At 34.4% G+C, this 17,979-nt stretch overlaps 2 protein-coding genes across 2 annotated transcripts; both read left to right on the top strand.

Moving 5' to 3' along the window:
• Positions 1-1,079: 1,079 nt before the first annotated feature.
• LOC110370341 (uncharacterized) lies at positions 1,080-9,460 on the top strand. The gene is made up of 10 exons (XM_064038960.1): positions 1,080-1,257; positions 2,300-2,504; positions 3,280-3,492; positions 3,905-4,015; positions 4,981-5,116; positions 6,843-7,059; positions 7,681-7,891; positions 8,158-8,376; positions 8,772-8,879; positions 9,321-9,460. The coding sequence occupies exons 1-10, from the start codon at positions 1,083-1,085 to the stop codon at positions 9,445-9,447; spliced, it is 1,722 nt and encodes a 573-aa protein (XP_063895030.1). The 5' UTR covers positions 1,080-1,082; the 3' UTR covers positions 9,448-9,460.
• A 1,333-nt stretch (positions 9,461-10,793) lies between these two features.
• Positions 10,794-13,235, top strand: LOC126055746 (uncharacterized). Its single transcript, XM_064038959.1, has 5 exons — positions 10,794-11,249; positions 11,429-11,639; positions 11,810-12,016; positions 12,510-12,617; positions 13,109-13,235. Exons 1-5 carry the CDS (start codon positions 11,069-11,071, stop codon positions 13,233-13,235), a joined length of 834 nt encoding a protein of 277 aa, XP_063895029.1. The 5' UTR covers positions 10,794-11,068.
• Positions 13,236-17,979: the final 4,744 nt, after the last annotated feature.

The following is a 17,979-nucleotide window of genomic DNA, read 5'->3' as shown; positions in this document are numbered from 1 at the left end:
TTCGAACCTGAAAAGAATTTTAAGTATGTAGGTCGGTTTATGTTTCGTTTAAACTAGGTTGTTTATAGAAATGTAGGCCAGTAATTTTTGAATGGTTTTATAGTTATTTAAATGAGTTTTCTTCTTAATTACTGACCTATATTTCGACACAATCAAAGAAAATAGATAACGAAAAAAATCTAATCTTATTTCATGTAATAGCCAAAACACTTACCAAGTCAAAGAGTTAATTTAAAGTATTGAATACTGCTATAAAAATTAAGGATTTCACTTTCAAAAAGTAAAAAATCAAAAATTCCAATGCAAGAAATGAGGTATACTTATAAGAAGAGTATTCTATGACATGGATGACTAGACTAAATGCCGAAACTATTTCACGAAAGTAGGTTTTATTTGATTTTTTATTTATTGGTGTGTATTCTTTGACATGGCCTACAGGTTTTGGTACAGCCGCGTTGATATTATACATGGTGTTTTATAAACTAAGTATGTAAAAGTATGTATGTAGTTACGTTTGCGTTGTATGGATTTGGCGGTAAAATTAATAGTTATGTAAGTAGATGGTCTGTAGATATAATGAATGTATAGGCACGTATAAAGATTAGAAAACCATTATGAAAACTGAATCTCGTAGAGAGCTCCCTGTCATAATATTGGAGATACACAAAAAATCCGGAGCTGAAATTTCGAGTCACTGTTACTTATAACTTTAAAGCAAATTATGATTTTTACAACTAACAAATAACTAATTGTCTTAGAAGGCTAAAATATTGAAGAAATTCATTCCCATAACCTTAATTCTACTTTAAAAAAATGTGTCACACAATGCTGAAAAAAATCACCCTGTATACTAAATAGTAACGGTTGACTGTTATTTGTTAGTCGTGATCTACGGCCCGTTCCGCGGATAATCCTGACACTGTTAGCTTAGAACCGAATGTGGTACTTTCCTAAGCCATACATATTACAAAAGAAAAAAAACTTGAAAAAATATATTAATGAACAAAAATATTATGATATTACTAGAATAGAGAAAAAAAAAAACAAAATTGATTAACGTGAAGTTATAAATAATTAACAAAATGATAATCAAAATGAAGTCATTAATTAATTTAGCGTTCCTACTAATCGTTTTGGGAGTTCAAATAAAAGCAGAAGTAAATGACACTGAAGAAGTTACAGTTTACAAGAAAAGTGAAATTTTATCTAGGAAGAAAAGATTTCTCATATTTCCTGAAGGAAGCTCTCTGCAATTGGGTAAGTTTTATTTTACAATACCTACCATACGACATCATAGACGTTACTAACTATAACATTCCAAAAATAAAAATAATTCGATTGACGGTTCGGTGTTGAAGAAATAATATTTAGTTAGAAGTAGGACCTACTTAAAAAAATAATGATGTTTTATACTAGGTGTAGGACTATAAAAGCCATTTAACATTTTTGTAAATACGGCGCGGATGACCGTCGCTAACCTGTTGCTAAAGCTCTTGAAAGGTGCAAAAATGTGCTTTAAATGAAGTGCAAAAAAAAATTAAACACCCTTGTAAAAAACATTTTTCATATTTGTTGCAAAATATGGCTAAAAATCATATCATGTTTGACTCCTAATATTCATGGTGACTCTTAATATTGGATTTGCATTTAAAAGTGTGTTCCTAATATGATCATACATTTCAAAGTATCCGCTCAGCATTTTAGATCCTAATCCAAAACATTTTCCCGTAAATATACCAACGTTTGCCACAAACTGTGACATTAATTTGCCCCTGATTTGGACACTACAAATCTAAAGAGCTGGTACAAAGAGCATATTGGATGCAACCCTAGCAAAGGATTGCCGAGCTTCTAACAAATGACCCTGTATGCGCTTTAAAATACGAAAACGTTATAACAATTTCTGGTCTCGCATCATTAATAAAGGAAATCAACTAGGTGAAATGAGGAAATAATTGTATCTTTTGAATCTGCGAGTAATAGTGATTCAGGACTCTTTAGCGCTAACCTATAATTCTAGATCTAGTTTTTAACAGCTGCAAATATATAAATCTTCGCACTATGTGCAGTAAAATTGATTTAATGAATTCATCATTCTCAATACAAGAGGATTGCGTAGACAATGAATTATAGAATCTAGGGTCTTACACAAAAATTGCAGATAAACGCAGAATAACATTTCAAGATCTGTAAACCATACGCTGTTCAAAAACAAATTACCTTTATGTGCTCTCAGCAACCGTTTTCAAAAGCTCTGTATTTAGCATTGCATAATGTCTTTCCAATTTACCCTTTTCAGTTTTCTGCACAACATACGCCATGGTGTTCAGTATAGGAGATATATTCCTGTACGGTTCAACTGCAGCTTTAGCTTGGGAGTTGCCCCAGGATCCTTATTCTCCATTTAATCATCATGCGGATCCTCTTCATCGAAGAGTCGATACCAAAACTATTTATTACACCGATGAAGATGGGAGGATTATTGATAAGAAGCCGTATCACAGGTAATATAGGGTTTTATAAATGTTAAGAACCCGCAATGTCCAATGTCCTTTAGAATATAAAATCTATAAAAAGTAGTGCATTTGTTGATAATCATAAAGAGTTAAAAGGTTATTTAAAAGTCAGAAGATTGTTAATAGTCAGATCGGTTACGCTACCTCTATCGAATTACTCTATCGCTTATAAATTGGCTGTTAGAGAACCCAATTCTGGGTTAGGCTCGCCGTTGTAAATAAACTGTCTGTATTATTTTTGTTTTTCATATTAAATATGCAAATAATGCATAATAATAGATTCAATAAGCAACATGAACTTCAAAAGACAAATCAGGTAGAAAATGTTCTAACACGGTTAAGGAACATGGTTAAAATGAGTTCGGAACAGACTTGTAACGAACGGGCTAACTTCTCTTAGTCTAACCACCCTAACACCTAACTTAGGCAAATAATTAATGTCGTGTTCCAACTTGCAAAAGTACCAACTTTACTTGTCTGGTATTTGGGTGACCAGATTCAGATTCATCTTTGGATATTTTCTGCAAAAATGAAATTCTACGAAGATCAATTAGATTCAGTATTGTTAATTTAAAAGTAGATAACAAAACTTGTCTGGTAACTACATGTACTAAACTGGTACATGTAGCTATAGATTAACAAACACTAGGATTCAATAAAACAGTAACACACAAAAAACCAAATGAAAACGCCAGTTAAATTACAAACCTTAGTAGACAGCCAACAAACTATTCCGAATTAACTATCCATGAACAACTTTCAGAAAACCCATAGCAAATCCCGCTTTCGCGAAACGTAGTGTGGACGAACCGGACAAAAAAGGAACTTTAGAGAAATTCAAAATAGACAGGAAACAGATGCATGCTTCGGAAAACAAACGGGAATATTTGAACGGACGCATGGAAGAACGGAGCGTCGAATTTCACAGGAGCAGTCGCGCTGCACTCTACCAGAAAATAGAGACGATGCTGCATGGGTATGTATTATGTCCCATGTACCACTGTTGTTCGTCGTGTAAAACGATTTTTTCGATTTTTCGACGGTTTGATTTTTGGATATTCTGGTCTGTAACACCTGTAGCTGATTTTATTTCTCCAAAATTTGGTTCAGCATTTCTTCATCAGCTTTCATTTTGACCTACAAAGGTTTCACTTATCAGTTTTACTACTTACATAGCAATATGTTATTACTGCGTTATTTTAATTTACAAAAATAGGCATACCTACCACAATTTTCTCCCTAAATTTCTGAGTCTTAAAATAAAAAATCCTACCAATTTTGCAATGTATAATTGTAGATGTAATAATAAAGTGTCAATATAGCATTGTAAATGAACCTTTATATTCCAAAAGAAACTGTATTTATGTTACATTTGCTTCTATTTCCAGCCTTGGTGTAAACGGCAAGCATTGTGTGCTAAAAACATTATGCTTGGTCGGTAAAACGCAGGACCATCCTCAAGGCATGTTTTTCCAGGAAATAATGAGGGCCGTTTTTACGTAAGTACTGGGTTTTGTTCACGATTCCTGAACTGTGAGTTACTGCGTTTATTTCTTCTGAAAACAGACTATTATTCACAAATTTAAACAAAATTGAAAAAGGTTACCACATTTTTGGAAGAAATTATATGATCCTCAACATACGGACTACAAGCCTTGGGTAACTGCCAATACAGTATTTACTTACTAATACGCTTCTAAGATATAGCTTCTCAATATTTTGAACTGAATGAGAAAGAAGCTGATGAACACCAATCTAATCATCTACATTTGAATTCATCTACTCAACAAAATTATACAATTAAACCTTGTCTAATCCAGGTAAAGATTCAGTGACCTAGTTCCCACTATCACTAATCTTACCGATTATACCCTCAAAACAATAATCAAATTACTCAATTCTAAGCACGATAAGATTAAGCTGAATTATAATTTATCTGAATAATTAATTACGAATCTCTAAATTGAATAATTAGGAATATAATTACAGATATTCTGTTACAAGTGGCCAGATTTAAAGGGAAAGGGAGATATTTGATATAGACCCTGTTTGGGACGCCGTGATTATTCTGTTAATTTAAATTCGGAATAAACCCTTGTTTGTATCTTTGGAACTCTTTTGAGGCCTTTTTCTAAATAACAGCCCGTAAGGCACATGTGGCAATACCATTTAGAGCAGCATTTTATTTTTGAAGTCTTGATATTAGAGTCCCGAATAATTAGGATCATATGGGGCGTAATTTAAGAACAAACATAATTTGGACAACACAAGAAAGAAAACTAGAATATTTTTTGGCTAAAGACGCATGTAGATCTCAAGTATTTTTATCCACTTCTCCGTCAAATTACGAGTAGGTACACTTTAACTTGAATCGTAATTAGAGGTACAATCGATTCGATCGACAAGAAATTCACCTAGCTTACCTACATACAAAACCTAACTACAACTTAACCTTATCTTCCAGTTTACCCAAAAACTCACAAGGAGTAGACAAGCTCGTGGAGTACGATGCAGCGCACTCAGCTACCGAATCCTGTGATGAGCTGTACCCAGAATGTGATGAACCTCCACTGGAGCCTGATGCACCGAGATTTGCTTATTAAGTTGTGTTACGGGAGATTTTTGCTGTAGGATGATGTGGTTGAGAAATGATATCATGTGTATAAAATACCGTTAAATATTTTAATCAGAAGTACTTATGTAGAAATTGTGTCTGATTTTGTCAAAAATAATAATCTGGTAAAGATTAAGAGTCGCTAAGTGTCAATTAAACGTAAAGCCGCGTACGCACGTACGAACAAATTTGTTGCGTTACATGATATGCAACAACTTGGTTCGCACGTGCGTACCACTATCGAACATCGAACACTCTGTTCGTCAAACATGTTCGCGGCGATCCTTGTAGTGTGTTCTGTATGGACGGTGTTCGAAGCGCTTTAATAACTTCACAATCGACCACTTCCAACGGCGCCATCATGGCTACTAAGATAGAGTTCACGACTGTTGTTCGCGAACTCGACTCGAACTATGTTTGCGTTCGTGTTCGAATATGCCGTCCATACGTACGAACCAAATGTTCGGGTCTGGTGTTTGTGTTCGCTATGTTCGTGTTCGTACGTGCGTACGCGCCTTAAGCAAATATTGTTCATAGGTTCAAGTGACAATGGCAATTTTTTTGAATATTTAATTTTGTATTTCCAAAAGATTGTATTTATTTTTAAATGTTCATTAGTAAGCTTTATTTAAGATCATTTTATATTAAGTAGTTGCTTTTCATGATATGATTGTTTTAAGTCGACAGTCATGTGTTTGCAACCTACATAGGAAACTAGGCATTGCGTTCCAAGTTCATGTTATAATGGCCGACTATTGTCTGCAGTTCCTTTTAGAATTAATGTTTTGTTTGCATTCTTAGATCCTTACAGTTAAGTATTGAGATTAGAGATTCAATTTTAAGTAAGATGATCTAAGTGTATAATGATAATGATGAAGTACATAGGTAGTAAGTTGGTTATTATTGTCAAGCCCTTCGTTGATTGAGTATTGGCGAACGGCTTGATTTAAATCCATTTGATTGTATATTTTTCACTTGTTTATTATAAGAAGGCATCAAATGGGTGGACGTATGTGAAAGCCAGAATTTTGTGCGAATTTAATCGAAAATTATAAACACAAAAGATGATTTGATGGTTAAGTGAAGGGAGCTCCGAAACATTTCAATTCTGGCGATCGCATTAGTTATAATTTATGTTAATAAGTTAATGTATTTTGATAATAGGTAATTCATTCATGCATTTCGACCTCATGTCATACCTCATTTTAGTTATAAGATATAATATATAAAATTTAATAAACTATTCGATGTAAACCTAGATTATATTAGAGGTATAATTAAAATAATACGCATTTGCTTCGGCGTTTGAGTTTTATTCGTAAATAAATTATTGCCAGTGTTTTCTTTTATTTATTACAATGGACCAAAGACATATTTTCAATCTTGACTACACCCTATTTGGAATCATAAAACACTACCTCTCTAATAAGGCCTACATAGCTTTCTTTGTTTCTGAGCAAACATTTTATGTTTTTAACATTCCAAATTGTCACACGGCGATAACAGTAAATCAATTTACACAGTGTTAACTGACCGTTTCATTTGTAACATTAGGGTTTCTATAGTACAAACACTCAACAGTACATTTTATGATTCACGACGGGCAACTTTGAATCGACTTTTGAAAATCATATTTCCAATCTACCAGTTTGACAGCCGTGTGGCCAGTTCTAAATAAAATCCGTTAGGAACAGGTTGGGTTCCTATTTTGAACGAAAACATTTTTGAAGTTCGTCATTGTTCCAAATATGAATAGTATCCTTTCATATTTCGTTACGTTCCTAGTTCTACAGACAGTAATTAGTGAAAATGTTAAGGACAATGGAAATAATACGGTTAATGAATTTCACGAGGAAAATGAAGGATCAAGAGCGTTGTCTAGACGAAAGAGATTCGTAATATTTCCAGATGGAAGCTCTCTGCAACTCGGTAGGTTGAATACTTATGTACCCTTATCATTTGATTCATAACTGAATACTGTGTTGGGATATAATTTACCTGTTATAACCATCTCAGTTACTTTACTAAGTACTGTGAGGTTAGAGTAAATAAACTGCTTGACATTCTAGCTCGTGGTCTAAATATTATGATGAATGTTAATTACTCTTAATTGGATGAAATCCGCTATGGACAATATTATTGGTCACACTATTCATAATTGTCAGAGTATCGGCTTACAATTTTGTAATTTCGATCTAATTTTCAAGCATATAACGTTGTCTGCCAAATTCATTTTGTGAGCGTCAGAAAACCGGCTAATACCACATATCATTAGAACATAATCTACAGAAGTAGCGTAATTTCAGCTTGTTGGCATCGCAGTGTCAAGTTTGTCACTTAAGTACGCAACGAGCGATAAAAAAGGAGGAAAAAACACATAAACTGGAGCTTGAACCAGTACATGGTTTTCTAGGAATTATTGCTATACTGTGAAAAGATGGCAAATCTATCTTGAATTTTGAACTCAATGTAAAAATTGAAGATGGACAGACGAAAACTCTGAAGCATTAATAACATCATCACTAACTTACACTTTTTAAAATTTTCCAGTATTTTGCTGTCAAACCGCAGCGTTGATCCCCATCGGCGATATTTTCCTATTCGGCAGTACCGTGGGTCTAGCCTGGAATCTGCCCACAGACCCCTCGATATTCCACACATTCAAAGACTTCGAGAGACCTCTGCGAAGAAGTGATGTGGTCAAGACCATCAACTACTTGGATGAAGATGGCAGACTTATTGCGAAAGTTCCTTATAAAAGGTAATGTTATAAAATTCAATAAATTGTAAAATACCAAAATTATAGCCTTAAAGTAGCGTTTTGCTAATACATGTTGAAATCGATCTTTTATTTGGAAGAAGGATAGGGCTGATAATCTGCACAGGCTCAACAGATGTCCCAGACTTTTACTGACTAAAACACGGCTTTATTCCTCCTAGAGCTCTTTCATACAATCCTGCAGCCCAGGCAAGAAGACTGAATACTTAACGATAACTTTCCTTAAATGTTCTGATTAACTTTTTCAGGAGGCTGATAGTGAATCCAGCATTCTCTAAAAGAAGCGTGGAAGACAAAAGCATGTCGTACAAAGAGAAACTGAAACTGAAGATAGATCGCAAGAAGATGCATGAGAAACATTTCAAATTCGACTACTTGAAGCATCATAACTTGGATAAGAATAGTATAGATTTTCATAGACGTAATAGAGTGGAGCTGTATGGGAAGATTGAGAAAATGTTGGAAGCGTAAGTATTTTTGTTTTCTTTCCATAGTTGATTAAATTATGTATCCAAGGGTGGATATACAGTTTTGTTGTTTATTGACGTAAGCGTAGATCTTCTATGTACTCCAGAATCTACTGCAGTTCAAATTCAAATTTAATTGATTTCAGATTTGACTTTATATTGTTAGTGACAACACAGCTGAGATAGCAAGCTTAAATGGATTTTTTTACTGAAGAAAATAAATTAACTTGGTATATTAACTAATTATATAGCAGGGACGTTTGCTTTTGAGCACGATGCTTTAGTTTCATTTCCAAAATTTTGGCCGGGTCTATAACAGTTTCACGTAAGCTAGTCACAGTACTATTTTTACAATTTCCAAAGCATTTTTTAAAATGACCAACACAATGTTTCAGAATGGGTCGAGATGGGCGTCAGTGCGTGCTTTACAAGCTATGTGAGGCAGCACAGCAGCATACTCAGCAGGGGACGTTTGTGCAAGAATTCCTGCGTGCTGTTTTTACGTAAGTTTTTTTAAAGAATTTAAGAAAGAAAATAATTTTCCACAGCCACATGACGAAGTGTGTAAAATATAGTCAGTGTGCTAGGTGCGGAAATTACCACCAGATAACTGGTGAATTTTGCGTTTAAAATTCTACGGCGCTATATGCAAAAATATGTTGTTTTTCTAATTAATAAGCAAAAAGGATCGCAGTGGTGGTCAGGCGGGTGTGTCCCGGTACATGAGTGCTCGAGAACATGATGAACTAAACAAGCGTAAGACCGTTTACTTAACTAGCACTCCATGAGGAATGATTAAAAAATAGTTAACACATGTTTCATGAGTTTCGTTAAAAACCTTCTTGCTGAATTTAATTGAAATAACTTACAAATCGGCAAAATAAAACACCCGGTTTTAATTATTATTGCTGGTAATGCCTAATATTTTAATATTGTAATTACAGGTTACCGAAAGGCGAAGAGTTCCAACGCGATGAACATAAGGATTACGACAAAGCTCATGTGGAGACTGAAAACTGTTCAGAACTGTATCCTGGGTGTGAAAATATACATGAATCAATACAACTATAAGGTTATTTAATTAAATTATTCAGAAAATTATCTTTGTCTTTTAGTATTTATAACTTACTTTCTACCCTTTTTATTAAGTCTTAATTCTTTATCGATAAGTGTGAGATCCTGAGTTCAATTCTAAAGTTCAAGGCTGCGAAGTGGTGTTAGGTTTTTCCACTTGTCTCAGTATCAGTTATTATTTTATTTATTTAATCTTTACAATCAGACACGCCTCGGCAAACGTAGTGTAGGACGTCCTCAGGCACGGTGGAGTGATGACTGCGCAAGACGGCTGGCAGGAGCTGGAAGCGAGCAGCCGAAAATCGATCTCAGTGGCGTGCACTTGGAGAGGACTATGTCCAGCAGTGGACTGCGATAGGCTGATGATGATGAATCAGACAATAATGGCCCACAGATACATACCTTACAAACTAACATACATACATACATCATATGCAAATGTGTATAGACTATAGTTATGTGTATAGACGGAAGTTAAATACTTCTATGTCTTTCTTCGGCTTGTCTATTATAATAATTGCTCAAATATGTTGACCTTCGTTTTGATTGTGGGCACCTTTTGCTGCCGTTACTTTTAATAAGGCTAGGTACATATAATTAGGCTGAAGCAGAAAATCAATATTCTGGGCAGAGATCAAAGTCCATGAAACAATAGTAACTACTCATTTGCATCATGGATCATAAGACTAAAATCCCACCCCAAAATAGTTTGGAAGAAGGCTAAGCAGATGAAGGCAAAAGGAAAAGGGACACACTACACACACATACCAAAGACTTGTCAAACATGTACAATGATCAACCTTCTTATTCCTTGGATATTAACAGACAATTTATTGAATCAGTATCTCTTTTAATAAAGGAGAATTCCTTATACCTATATACAATTGTATATAGGTATATACAAAAATATAATTTGAGAATTATCTAGGGAATCGAGAATATGGAGATTGAAAAATAACTCATCATTGCAACCATAGCACCTATTTTGGTCGTGGACATGGATCTTCCTGTTTAATTTTTAGAAGGGCCTGTTGGCGTGACCTGCATCTACTGCCAATATGAGATACTAGCCAGATTGTGCTGTACGCCCAACTCCTTTAACAAACATGTATTAAGATGACGACAAAGACGATTGCTAATCAACATTTTGACGCTGCCGTTATTACAGAAGAATTCACAAATATGAATTAAATAAGGACTTATATCACATTCTTAAAAGATGAAGATTGATCAGAGGCAGCTTACCTACATGTGAGGTATACCTACCTACTTTATTAGTGACATAGATGTATCTGAGCCGCCAAGCAGGAAAATAGAGATCTTATACTTCTGCTGAACCAGACATTCTAATAAACTCTAATTTGCTATCTTGTTTTTAAGCTAAGCCACATTTTTAACACTCGGAATTGTCGCCTAAGATAACAGTAAATCAATTTGCATAGTGTGATTCGAACCTTTCCATGGTTAGATGAGACCCAAATCTATTTTAAGACAATACGTATTATCTAGTACTTTTATCTTGGAGTGGTCAGTTACAAACCGAATCTGTAAGACAGCGTGCGTTTCCATATTTTAAAATCTTTTTAAATTACTAGTCGTAACCTTTCCAAATAATAATATGATCAATATTTCTTCATTGGTCGTTACGTTTGTTGTTCTGGGTTCAGTAATTAGCGAAAATATTAAGTTCGATTTTAATAATACGTCGAAGGAATTCCATGAGGAATATGCAGAATCAAAAGTTTTGTCTCGAAGAAAGAGATTCATAATTTTTCCAGATGGAAGCTCCCTGCAATTGGGTATGTGAACATTTTTTATTTATTTAAGGTTTGAGGAATTAAAGTATTTTATCCAGCATCAGTCAGGTTGGCATGCACCAAATTTCTGGTCGTGTCAGCTCGAATATTAATGTAGCCCCGCCTCTTTAAATCTTTTATCACCTCATACATAGATTACACAATGTTATCTATATTTCCAGTGTTCCTCATACAAACACCAGTATTGATCCCTATAGGAGATATTTTCCTATTCGGTGACTCTGCTGGTCTTGCGTGGTTACTACCGACAGATCCGAACATATTCTATGCGTTGAAGGAATACGAAAGACCACTCCGTCGAAGTGATGTGGTGAAAACTATCAATTATTTGGACGAAAAAGGAAGGCTCATTGCTAAAGTTCCGTATGAAAGGTATGTGATTTTTTTTTGTGATATTTTTTTTTTGATTATTGGCGTATAAGGTCCCTTTTTTGTCTTGTCTCAAGAACGGGTTGACTGAAATCATATATTGGATGACACTGCTAAAAACTTAAAAGTGAGCAATGTAGATATATGTATTTAACCACACATTCTTATTTCAGGAGACTAAAAGTGAGTCCAGTTATTGCAAAAAGAAGTTTGAAAGACAATAAGAAGAAATCGAAACCCAAAATAGATCGAAGAAAAATGCATGAAAAACATTTGAAGAAAGAACAGTTGAAGGCACATCACTTAGACAAGGGCAGCTTGGAGTTTCACAGAAGTAAACGAGTGGAGCTTTATCAGAAGATTGAGAAGTTACTATCTACGTAAGTATCTGAGGGCACGGCAGTGCCCCAGCCAATTAAATTAACTAGAGTATGAGAAGACAAAAGCAGATGTACATAATCAGTAAGCTACTTTGTTTAATAATTGATATAAAATAGTTTAGCACTAGAAAGAAAACATGATAGGATATTATTGAGTTATTTTTAACGATATTTGATGGTTTCACACTCTCGAACTCAAAATCATTTATTCAAACCTGGCTGCAAAACAGCTCTTTTTGAACGTCAAGATTTACAAAAGATATCCCCCACAACAGCCTGCTACTATTTCACTTTCTACTTGTTTTCTCTCTTGTTCAACCAACTGTATTCTCTTAACACCATCATTCATTAATTCAAAGATTTCATAAGCTACATGGCAGTACTACTCCAAACCATATTATTCTCAATACATTTAAAGTTCGCCAACATGGCGGCAAGTATATCCCTACACCACAATAAAGCATTTCTGAGCTGGTTAACGCAATCTGTGCAGGATGGGCCGAGACGGGCGTCAGTGCGTTCTTTACAAACTATGTGAGTCGGCACAGCGGGCTTCGAAGCAGGGGACATTCTTGCAGGAATTCCTTCGTGCTGTGTTCACGTGAGTATCGATTTTGATGCTGTCTCTGTGTGTGTGTATTGTTGTGTTCTATAGCGGTTTTGGGGATTGTTGTCTTGTTGACATATTGCAGTGAAGACACAAAATTGGTACTTTTATTTGTAATTATATATGTATGTCACTATAAGATTCATTAATTTATTGAATACATTAATAGAATAAAGAATATCCTTAAACTGACATTGCAAATATTTTTGCATTATTAACTGCGGATTACAATTACTTATCTAGTCATTGTTTTCCGATGGGAGATTGAATTTTGACATTAGCTTCATGTAAATGCTATCGCATTTTAATCTCTCATCGAAAAACGATGGATGGATCAGTTGTCGTAATCCGCAGTATATAATAATTATGTACCTAAGTTAGGGGTCAATTTATGATATAACAAAATACCATCTCATCATCTGTTAATACCCCTCTACTGCAATCTCATACTTTCATATAGGTACAACATTTTTTTTCCATTGCAGGTTACCTAAAGGCAGGGAGTTTCACTACGATGACCACAAGGAGTATGATAATGCACATGTAGAAACTGATGACTGTGTTAAACGATATCCCGGCTGTGAAGACATGCATGAATCGATATTATTATGATTGAGAGTTAATAAAGTATTGTTAAATATTTTACACTCTTTTTTCAAAAGTTTTTCAGTAAAAAGACATTATTTGAACATATTTTTTAATTTCACCACTGTTGCTAAATGCAAACTTTTCACAAAACGACGTAGTTGCTATGCCGTTATTGACAGGCATTCTAGGTAACCATATGGAGACTAGCGTGGCACCTATTTTTTTTTTTGAGTTAGAAAGCTTTGGGAGGTTAAATATATGCTTTTTAAATATTGTTGAATACACGCGTGATTCCCGTGAGGGGCAATCTAGAACATCTCAGTATACCTCTATAATCGCCAAATGCCTTGAGAAATCATAGGTATTAGTAGGTACGTATCAGTGCTTATAAAAAACCACTGGGAGCTACCTATCAGCCCATACAGCTATAAATAGGCTAATTCATATTAGTATGATAAAATCAGTGCATTAGATTGCGCTGTTCATATATTCTGTTTGCGGGTGAAAGCCTGTTTAGTGCGGTCAATGATAATGTTGGTAGATGTGGAATCAATGCAAATAGTACTTATATTCAGTTTTTGTACATGGCGAATATGATTTGAAATTTTGTAAACTAAGTAAGCTATTTCTCATAAATGAAAAGGTAGTGAAGTATCGTCTAATCGGGCTTTCGTTATGTAGTTACCTCCTTTTGTGACATCTTCAATTGACCTCTCACTGAAACTGACGGTTTTTCTGACAGAAACCCACCTTTGTTCTTTTTGGTGCCCTTCATGTACCAGGGACTCTTTCGAACCATCTCAATACCATCATTGTGGGAGAATTGACTAATTAAGCTTAAGTTTAATTATACTATAACGAATGAGTAATTAAAATAAACGAATATTAAATTAATAATGACACTTAAATAAACTATAATTTTAAATCAACATTTTATTGAACACTCCCTTGACAAACCTATTAATTTTAGCAATCAGAGACAAAATTATTGCAGTCATAATTTTAAGCTTAATTAATAAATATAGTTAACGCAGTGCTTGGAAGTCTGAATCAGTAATATTTACAGCGAAGTGGAATCAATTTCAATAGTTATTGCTCGGTGTTTTGAATTTGATGTATTTTTCTGAAGAGATTTAACTTCTTTGAATCCTTTTTATTCTAACGATGGGGAGTTTCATTATAATGTTTGGTAAAAATGTTTACTGTTCCTTCGACATAAAAAATATTTATCCAAAATATTCCAATCGCTGCCGCAACAATTTTAAAGGAGAAATAGTGGTATCATAAAATTGTTTATGTTCAAGACTAGACATTCGTCTTGCTCGCTTGATTGTCTATGAATTAAAAATTATCATTTAGGTACCAGTCCATTCTTCAATAATAAAATCGTCAACCTATACTAGGATATTGCTTATATAGCGTGAAAACTAGGTCGCTTCCTGGCTAGATTTAGCAAATGGGATAATAATTTCGCACTGTCTAGTCTTGTTAAACCGTACCAAAGTGCCCGTTCAAAAGAGAAAAATAAACGGTTTTTTAACCTATTATGAAGAGCAAAGGCAAAGGCTGTTTGAGTACTCGTCTAACTTAGAATTTACCTTTTTTTACTTGAAATTCTTTTCTCTGTAGCAAGAACAATTTTTATTATCTTTTCCATTTTCCGCTTGTAAATCTCAGCTCATTTCCAAAAGAAACACGTTGTTTAGATTTTTTCTTGGTAGGTAGGCTTTTTCATCGTGTGTTTGTCATAAAATAGCGCTAAAAGAAACGATGGATGGATTGTGTGAAAGACTATATTGCTAGAAAGACGGTTTCATGACGTTAGACAAAGAAGAATGGAAGAAGAAGACATGCTGAGCGATACCAACACTAAAGTAGGAGTCAAGGGCAGAATGATAATGATGATGAACATAAAATAGTTTCAAATCATGTATTTTTCATCGCTGATCATTTCAGTTTTTTACAATATGTATATTGAAATCCATACAAACAGACAAGGAGACATTTTAAATAAGGGTTACATTCGTTAGCATGTTTCTCAAAAACAATTTGTGGTTATTTACACAAAGCTTGTAATTTTATGTAAATAACACTAAATACGTGCGTCCATTGTTTCAGTGCAAGCCAGTTGTTTCTTAGAATTCGAAAGGGGTAACATTCTTTGTGAGCTCACTGTAAGTATATTAAGCTAATTGGATTTACTAGAGAATAGTGTAATTAGAAACTATATTCATAATGAGCCAGAAATGAGTGAAGATTTTGTATGATTAATAAAATGAATATGAAAAGTTATTGTGAGAAAGACTCATAAAGGGGCTAAAAAAAAAATGAAATTCATGATTATGCGTATGAGTAGGCTGTGATGACGATAACTACAATGAACCTTGTCTGACTGATCTTCAAATATTTCTCAAACTGCCATAAGTATAAAATAAAATTGATGTATTACAGGAAAATGAATGTATTAATGTATGCAATCATGATAACAATGATCATATTTATTGAAAAAGCAACGTCAAATGAGAATATAACAAGAGCAACTAGGCAGTTCGATACTGAGGTTGACGAAGCTGCACCCAAAGTTTTGTCAAGGAAGAAAAGGTTTTTGATTTTTCCTGATGGCAGCTCATTTCAAATAGGTAAGTTATTTAGTTGGTAATACTTATAGGCCAGAGCACCCAAATACTGCAGACTGTTGGACATCGGTCCAACAGCCTGCAGTGTTCTCTGACTGTTTGTCTTGAAAGTATTCGTGAATCCTATCAAACTTTTTAATCGCTCTGATACCGGATTGACAACTGAAAGTGCTAACTACCATTCATTTCCACACTGTTTTATGAGGCCGATCAAATTAAGTATACCTATACTAAAAGGCGGCAGTCTTGAAGAGGGCTAAGGCAAAGAAACTCTTGATTTTTTGTACTTACATCTAGTGGCTAATACTCAATGAGGGTTTTCTAAAATGGCGTCCACGAGGTGGCAGCACCGAGTCGTCAGGTCCAGGTTGGGTCCAGGTAACTGTCAAAGTGCTTATCTTTACTATGAATAGTGAACGATTTTAGTGTTTTTTTTATTTTATAATTAAAGCACTGCATTATTGTTTTACTATTGAGGTTGAGTAAATAAAAAAAACTAAATCATATTGTGTTAACAAATTTTTCAACGAGCTTTTCCTTAGTACCAGTGACTTTTGCACCCTCTCTCTTAGCTCAATTTTTAGTTCTTCCGAACTACGGTCTACGAACTACGGTCAGAATAAGGTTTCCACCTTATTCTGACCGTAGTCCATAATAAAATCAATAACACTTCCAATATAACAGAATTTCAATAAACAATAAGTTCGGACCCTACAATTCCATACTATTTGACAGCTGTTTGGACCTGACGCATACGAAGCGCCGCCTGGCGGCAGAAAAAGTATCGAAAACCCTCATTCTAAAGGCATCCATAATATTAAACATTCCTATTTTAAATTTTAATTACTTTCCCTTTTTTTAGTTTTCTGCACCCAAAACCACGGTTATCTTCAAATTGGTAACATAGTATGGTTTGGCACTACTGCTGCCTTAGCCTGGGAACTGCCAACCGATCCTGGTGCCTTTGATATAATCAAAAATAGTTATAGGGTCCCCGAAGGAAAGAGACGGAGCGATATTTTGTACTACGTTGATGAAGATGGAAAGGTCGTTGATAAAATTGAGTATAAAAGGTATATTTAAAATCTTATGTTTTTGTGTGGGTCCTCTTTAAACAGATTCTAGATAAAAAAACGAACAATAATGATCCAACAAGTTCATTTAGAAGACTCATATTAAAATCGCTGAAAATATTTTTTGAGATAGGTAACTGATTAAAATCAACGAATTTTTATTCCAGAAAAATCTTGATCAATCCAGCGTTCGCCAAAAGAAGCGTCAAGACAGCACAAATAAATAACAATAACTTTCAAAAGGTAAATAAAAAAGAAATGCATAACTCGCAGAAAAATAAAATCCTTTTCAAAGATTTAGATACAACACGACTTCAGCTTCATAGGACAGAGAGACAGAAACTTTATGTAAAAATGGAAAAGTTTTTGCAAACGTAAGTAGCATTCATAAATATAAAATCGGATTTATTTGCTAGGAAACTTCTTAATATTCGAAACTACTTATCTTCTGCTAGGAAACTTCTTAATATTCGAAACTACTTATCTTCTTGGTTTATATACTTTGGAATAATATCAAGTTTGATTTTTCTTCTTATTTTTAAACATAATTGTTGCTACGTTGGGCTGCTTCTTATAAGTCAGATAAATGAAAAAATACATGACTTGTGACCAGGGCTAAGCCTAAGTATATGTATACTTGTTTAATGTTTCCTCATTTCAACAGGCTGGGTTGGAATGGTAAAGAGTGCATCCTGAAAATGCTATGCTTGACCGCCAAAGAGCAAACCAAACAGAAGTCGTTTGTGGGAGAAATTCTACGGGCTGTGTTTACGTAAGGACTTAATTACTTAATTAAACTATTCTGCCAGTGGCCAGTGTCTGGGTTACATGAAAGAAAATATGTTACTTGTGAGATGCCGTCAGATAGAAGAGTATAGAAGAATACGACAGTCTGTTCTGACCCCAAATAAAAGGGCTTTGAAAAGAGCTGGGAGGATGATGATATCTTAGCGTTTATGGCCAAAAACATTACATTCCAATTTGGAAATAGTAAGAAGGGATAAATCATTTGTCTTCCATAAATTATAGCACAATCCTCATACAACAACCGAACTGAAG

This window comes from Helicoverpa armigera, chromosome 17 (genome assembly GCF_030705265.1).
Source record: "Helicoverpa armigera isolate CAAS_96S chromosome 17, ASM3070526v1, whole genome shotgun sequence".
Taxonomy (NCBI): Eukaryota; Metazoa; Arthropoda; class Insecta; order Lepidoptera; family Noctuidae; genus Helicoverpa; species Helicoverpa armigera.
Note: the sequence above shows the minus strand (reverse complement) of the source record. Positions and strands in the feature narration are given on the sequence as shown.